The 7,231-nt window shown below is 45.2% G+C and overlaps 1 protein-coding gene across 1 annotated transcript; it reads left to right on the top strand.

Moving 5' to 3' along the window:
• The first annotated feature begins 1,580 nt into the window (after positions 1–1,580).
• LOC117858535 (uncharacterized) lies at positions 1,581–7,231 on the top strand. Its single transcript, XM_034741620.2, has 7 exons — positions 1,581–1,817; positions 1,911–2,009; positions 2,844–3,026; positions 3,789–3,959; positions 4,035–4,244; positions 5,889–5,974; positions 6,224–7,231. Exons 1-7 carry the CDS (start codon positions 1,730–1,732, stop codon positions 6,848–6,850), a joined length of 1,464 nt encoding a protein of 487 aa, XP_034597511.1. The 5' UTR covers positions 1,581–1,729; the 3' UTR covers positions 6,851–7,231.

Raw genomic sequence — 7,231 nt, 5'->3', positions numbered from 1 at the left:
CATTAGATGATGGAGGTTCTATCTTTTTTTTAAAAAAAAAAAAGCGATGGTGAGAGCCCACTAGCTTGACAGACCCTCACAGTAACCACCCTTCTTTTTTTTCTTAACAACATAAAGAACATCCATCCATCTAGCTTCCCAATTGTTTATCATAATGTAAATTGTTCCACATGAAACGTACGATCCAAGTAGTAGAATGTAAAATCAGTGGTGAAAAATTTCAATCTCGCTTCCGTGAACTTCAAAACACTTTTACACTTCATCTCCAGGAGGATCTAAGTGTACCGAAACAAACTAGTGCATGTGATGTCCAACTAGCTAGCTATTCAACATGCAACAAGTAACACATCAACTAAGATCGTAATAAGAATCCAAGTAATCTCAATGTATATTTTATTTTCACATGTGTAATCTTTTAAGAAAAACATGCTTAAACAATAAGGTGGATGTAGTCTAAATACACGTTTAAGAGTTGTTTGTACACATCTTTACAATGGTGGATGCAGCAAAGAATTTGAGGGAGGCAGGCTAATCTCCTCCTTCCTCCGTATCTCCATTTTTCTTCTTTCCTCCTCATATTCCTCCGATCCATCTCATCACCATTCGCTCCTTTGCCCATGCATCTTTAGCACTATATATTCACTTGACATGACAGTATTGGGTATAATATAGTGATACAATACATGAATACATGATTAGCTTTAGCTAGCACCTCTTCATTTCCCTGTCAAGTAGTAGCCGCGGCGGGGGGGGGGGGGGGGGGGGGGGGGGAGGGGGGGGCTATGCATCCAAAAGGAGCGTTGAGTTTATCAGGTATGGCGATCCGTACATTTCCATATAACTCCCTTCTTCCCCGACATGTATTTGCTATCCAGTGGAAACCGGCGGAAAATGCTCAAGTCGCTGGCAGCGACTTGTTTACAAATCAAAGGGCGGTGTTGTAAATTTTAAAGGGCGATTTACATGTAATATGTGCAAGCGCGTGTGCGCCCAGGAGTCCTCCAACGAATTAAACTTGGGACTCGTTTGACTGGGCTGTCCATGAACTCTCGTTCGCTTGTTTTACCACTTGGGATTCCGAAAGCATAGCCCAAGATTGCTGCCGCCGCCGTCATTTGGGTGTGGGCCTTTTGGGCCTTGTTGGAACTACTACTAGCAGTAGCAGGCAGGCAGGGGGCCTAGCCCGTCCCTCCCTGCTTTGCACATGTAATGCGCAGCGCGAGCGCACAGTGGCATCAGCCATCATCGCCCATCGGGCACGTTGTCCTATGGGCTGCACAGTACGAGCCCATTTCGCTTTTCGCGACCGTGTAAAGCCCATTTTTAACCGCAATGTAAAAAAACCTTTCGCGACAGTCTTACGGTAACTCTTGAGCCGCACATGGTCGTAGCTGGGCCCCTGCACAGATCTAGCAGATGCGACCGGTGCCGTCATCACTGCCGACCATCCACTGCATTAATCCCTGCCGCCGTGACGAAACACATCCCCGAGCGAACCCGGGCGCCGTCCCCACGACACGCCCCGTCGCACGCGCCGCGCCGCGCCGCAGCACCCTCCCTCCCTCGCGTCGCGCAACACCAGGCAGGGCCGACGGCCGAAAGCGAAAAGCCCCTTTTCCTCTCGCTTTCTCCCCCCTCCCACTCCCAGCCTCCCTCCCACTAGAGACGAGACCAAAGACCGACGCGGAGCGGAGCGGAGCCGAATCGAACACCCACACACACACTCACCATGGGACTGAGATCCCTGCTCCTGCTCCTCCACATTGCCGCCGCCGCCTCGCGCTCCGAGGCGGCCGCGTTCGGCTCGCCCACCACAGGTGATGAGTCGCGTCGGGGGTTCTTCGATCTCGCACTCCTTCCTCTTCTCTTCTGACTCACTGCTTGCTCCGGTCTCTGGGGGTTGGTTGCAGGCAGCATCGTGAAGCAGCTCTCGTCGGTGGTCAAGTGGCCGCGGGGCGCCGCCTCCCCGCACGGGGCGGCCAAGCAGCCTGCCCACTCCCAGTACGCCGGTGAGTTGCCCGCGCCCTACTACACAGGGGGTTTGCTTTCCTGGGGGATTAGCTAGCTAGCGGGTTTTTGCGCGGGGATAGAGGATACCAATGTTGCCAACCCTGCGTTGCGATTTGTTGCTTCCTCTGCTGCGATTAGCCCATGTACGGCGCTCGCGCTGCTGTAACCTGTAAGTCTGTGACTGAGAGCAGAAGACCAGGGGGGACAAATCGGTTGTACAAGGGATGGGATGGGGGAGATTTGAAAAAAAAAATGTAAATCAGAATCTCTTGGATGGGATGAGAAGCTTATGCTGTTCAGGAGAAATGAGAAGTATACTTAGACAGTGACGCGACCTGGGCTCGCCTTCATCAGTCAGAAACCACCCCTGTTAGAGTAGTATTTGCTCTTCACTCTATGCTAGTACATGATTCTTTTGCGTCTCTGTAATGCTGTAAGCAGGCCTTCCACCTAGATATGCTTCTGTTCAGATTTTTCTTATCCAACTACATGTTGTAAGCAGGTCTTTTGCAGCTTCTAAAAGCAAAAGTATCTCGCACTGCTACAGTGTTACTGACTCGGTTCTGTTTGGGTTCAGTTCAAGTGGCAATCTATTTCTGACCTAACTGCTAACACAAACCTACCTCCCAGCCAAGTTCAAATGGGCGCTGAAGTTCAGTTGTCCCGTTTCTAGAATGATGTTAGCCAAGTCTAGATCCAGCAGGTCAAACTGATCTGGTTTTTTGCTTCATTTGCGGCCCAAGGCACTGAATACGTGTTACAGGTGCCAGCAATTGGAGATATTTGTGTTCTTGTTTTATCACTTGGTCATTGTATTTGGCTGTTTTTCGCAGATGTGCATGTGGGTGTGGCGCTGCAGTTTGAGAGCGGCTACTTTGTCGAGACGCTTGTTGAAGGTGACAAGCTTGGTGTCACGCCGCACACCATCAGGGTGTCCCCTGTTGAGGGTGGGGAGCTCCTTGCGGTAGACTCAGCACATAGCAACATTGTGCGAATAACTCCGCCGCTGTCTGAGTGTATGTTCTCTTCCCACCACCTCATTGCGGTGTTTTCTTCGTTAAATTTCTTTTTATATACTACACTGTACTTTATATGTGGCTCATGTGGTATCCTTCTGGTGGATAGTGGCCATAATGTCACAATCCACACTTACCATGATTATATGTTAGGGAAGTTTCAAATAACAAACTACCAAATACTATTCTTCAGGCATACTCCCTCTGTCCCTTAACACATTTGTAGAAAATATTAGCAATATTATATTTTTAAATAAATTTATTATGAAAATAGATTCAACGATCTATCTAATGATACTAATTATGTATCATAAATATTAATTTTTTTTAATATATATTTGGTCAAAGTTGATTACGTTTGAATTCTCGGGAAGTGAGAACGACAGATAAAAAGGGACGGAGGGAGTATCTGTTAGACATATCAATGCTAATCAGTGCATGCTAATATTTTGTGATCTTTCTTTTTAATTACTAAGGGCTACTCTTTTAGTAACAGTGCTTGAATGTCTGATATTTATATATTTAATATTACACTGTTCTTAAGGCTCAATGCACCTTACTGTGACCTGATCCCAGTCACCTGTCTATTTTCCATTCATGCAGTAATAAGTGCAGTTCAGGTCTCCAGTTAACTTAGATCATGCATATGTAGAGAAATGCTATGGAAAAAGATAACAAAGAGAACTTTGCTTAAACAAGTATCATCCAAATGTTGTAAACATAAGTCCAGCAGTGTGGACTGATAATATAGGAGCTCTGCAGATAGCAGGGGAAGACTTGTTGCTGGTTCATTCCAGGGGCATTCTGGTCACATAGATGGTAAACCAAGTGATGCCCGATTCAAGCGCCCCACAGGCGTTGCGGTTGATGATATGGGAAATGTCTATGTTGCTGACACTGCAAACTTGGCAATTCGAAAGATTGGGGAATCAGGTGATCAATAGTTTATTAGATATGTGATTTATGCATTAGTTATGCCAACAATTTGTGAATGAAATTTCTGTGCAGGAGTGACCACCATTGCTGGTGGCAAATCAAATATCCCAGGCTATAGGGATGGCCCCAGTGAAGATGCAAAGTTCTCTACTGATTTTGATGTGGTGTATGTGAAGAAAATGTGCTCTCTTCTGGTTATTGACCGTGGAAATGCAGCCCTTAGGAAAATTGCTCTTCCGCAAGAAGATTGCACTTATCAGGATTCCTCCCTCCTATCTTCAGGTTCATTCTCTTTCACTTTTTCTATTAATTGTGCAGTATATGTCGATGTTTCTGATAAGAAAAGGGTAACTATCCAACATGTCATATTCTTGAGGTGATGATGTGCCAAGTGCAATTCCGAGATGGTTTGTTGGAAAACAGGAGAAGTAAAAATATGCCAAGTGCTGTGTTGACACCTTTTCGTGGTTATGTGCAAAATTATTACATGTATCCATGATACTATATATAGGGATTAAACACAGCAAAATCATGAAATCATTTGGTATTTATTATTTAGATCTTTCCCTTTTAGGACCAAATTTTATTTAAGGCTCCTGGTTTATACTTTCTTGGCTCCAATAGGCTGGTAACAAACTCAGACCCCCATACGGGAGTACCACAGACTATGTTTTAAAAAACTGAGGTGGCAAGATGGGAGTGAAGTTAGAAGGTTGAAGAAATGCTAAATAATCCTATGCTGACTTCTAAATAGCATCCACTGAATGTCTGAATGTAATTTGTATAGTACCATATAGTCCATTTAAGAAAGAGGATACTCCTTAGTCCTTATATGCCAGCAGGATAACTCTCCAAGCTATGATCTGCCATAAAAACACACTATATCGTGAATGCTGTCACCGTAATTTTGTTGCGGGTTTAGGCTTCAAGTAGATGTGAAAAAACCATTTTGAACCATGTCATATTCTTGAAAGACAAAGAAAAAGGAGATTACTGGTGGTGCCTATGTATATCATATGAGGGAGAAGAACTGTATTGGCATTTTGGTTGTATTGGTCCCCTTCTACTTTTCCCTTTGTTTCTTTTATTTGAAATACGATGATGTAAAGCTATCTTTTCATGCCCCACTTGATGGATAAACTTATAGTCCTGATGGATCAAGTTTAGGGAGACAGGGATAACATGTCTGCCCATGTCAAAATGCTGACTGAGGTATTTTTTATGGCATATAAGGAACCTTTTTAAGAAATGCAGGTATAGTGTCTCTTGATCATGAAATGTTTTATGTAAGTTCTTTAAGACGTTGTCAGGTATAGTTATTCACCTTTCTAAATTCTTTATGAACCTCTTTAATTAGTCATGATGTAGATGCAATGTCACTTTCTCACCCTTTTAGAAGAACATAGATGAAATGATCACTTTCTCTCCCTTTAAGAGTATAGCATTGATGACATTATTACTTTCTCATCCTTTTAGAAGAACATGTGAAACCATTCTTTCCATCCACATCTGTCCTAATAGTATCAAAGCGGTCATAGGTGTACATGCTATATTGTGATCTTAACGCTAAAGTTTATAGGGAACTGTAACTTGGGATGATGGGATCTACCATATCCCTATATCTCACATGTTGAGATTTGCATGGAAAATTCTTGATTCCCATGTGGTCCTTGATAGACCTGTTTCTCTATAATTAATGTTGTCATCGCTGGATACCATACGTGTAGCTAGCTGAATAATCGATCTTTTGCACCACTGGTTTATCTTAAATGTGATAATCCGAATTGTGATTTGTGATTAGTAGTTTCATGATGATTATATCTGGCAAATGTATCAATATTGATGGCTAGTCATTCATTTGTTGATGTACTTGATCTAGTATTTGCAAAATTTAGTTCCATACTTAATCATTTGTACTGTACACAGATATCATATTGGTCATCGGTGCTGTTGTGGCTGGATATATCTTTTCTGGTTTCCAACATGGGTTTGGATTTTCAAGCTCCGAGAAGGTAGTTGTTTGTTTACACTTGTTCAATATTGTCTATTTCCATATGTTTTCCCATATGAGATGCATATTTGTAATCTCAATGAAGCACTTGGTTTCGAAGTGTTTGTAATCATGCTTAAATAGCATCCTGTTCTTTCTCAATATATAGTGGGCCGCAAAAGAAAATATCTGCCACTCGGTTCTCTGCATTCTGAATTTTTATTTCCTGCTTGCATAGTAATTTTTATATATTGATGCCAATCCAATCCAGGTAGAGGCACCTGAAAACGAGCAACACGAGAGCAGCACTCTTGGGAAGCCACCTCTGGTTGTGGAGAGCCTGAAAGAGGAACCAGGAGCTGGATGGCCATCCTTGGGGACGCTTATTTCTGATCTCTTGAAACTTGCTATCGAAGGAGTGGGGAAGTTACTTCTCAGCATTGTCCCGAAGAGGAAAACAGACCTCACTCCACTCAAAGACAGGCTCGTGATGCCCGAGGACAGAGAGGAGACCTCGACAGCGCAGAAGCTCAGCAGCACGCCAATGAGGCCCGAGACGCTCCACGCACCTAACGCTGTGACCGAGACGGCCCCAAAGGCCCAGAAGAGCATCAAGCCATCCAAATTCAGGGACTCCACCCTGTCAAGCAAGCACAGGTCCTCCAAGAGGCAGGAGTACGCCGACTTCTACGGCACCTCCGAGCCCGCCGCGGCGAGCGCCAAGCTCCCAAAGGACCGGCTCCGCCACCGCCACAGGGAGAAGAGCGGGGAGGTCCCCTACGGGACCGCTCACCCCGAGCCGAGGCCCGCCGAGGCGAAGCCGGCGGATTACAGCGACCCGAAGTATGATCACTACGTCAGGAGCAAGTACGCTGCCGAGAGTGGGTACAGGTACTGAAGCTAGCCTCCTCGCCGTCCCGCTGGCGAAACAGCGTGACGAAATCTTACGCCGGCATCTACCTGGCAATGTTGTAGTGTGAACCTCCACAATTGCAAAGCGGAAGTGCTGCTTATGGTGGGTGCCCATGAGAATGCGGCAAAGTAGTGATCCTAGTTAGGTGGGTGGGAAGTGGGAACCTATGCCGACTGGCATCCAGTTTCGGGATGCCCAGGTGTGATCTTGGCAGAGAGCGACATGTAGCCTAGCGTTAGTTTTGATCGGCAGTTAGATGTATCCATCCATCATCCATGGTTGTGGTCGCCTGTGACCTGCGGCGCGTGTCGGTGCCTGACTGGAGGCGACAACTCGTGACTGCCAGGTAAATAACCCCTTGCCGAA

This window comes from Setaria viridis, chromosome 1, assembly GCF_005286985.2.
Source record: "Setaria viridis chromosome 1, Setaria_viridis_v4.0, whole genome shotgun sequence".
NCBI lineage: Eukaryota > Viridiplantae > Streptophyta > Magnoliopsida > Poales > Poaceae > Setaria > Setaria viridis.
Note: the sequence above shows the minus strand (reverse complement) of the source record. Positions and strands in the feature narration are given on the sequence as shown.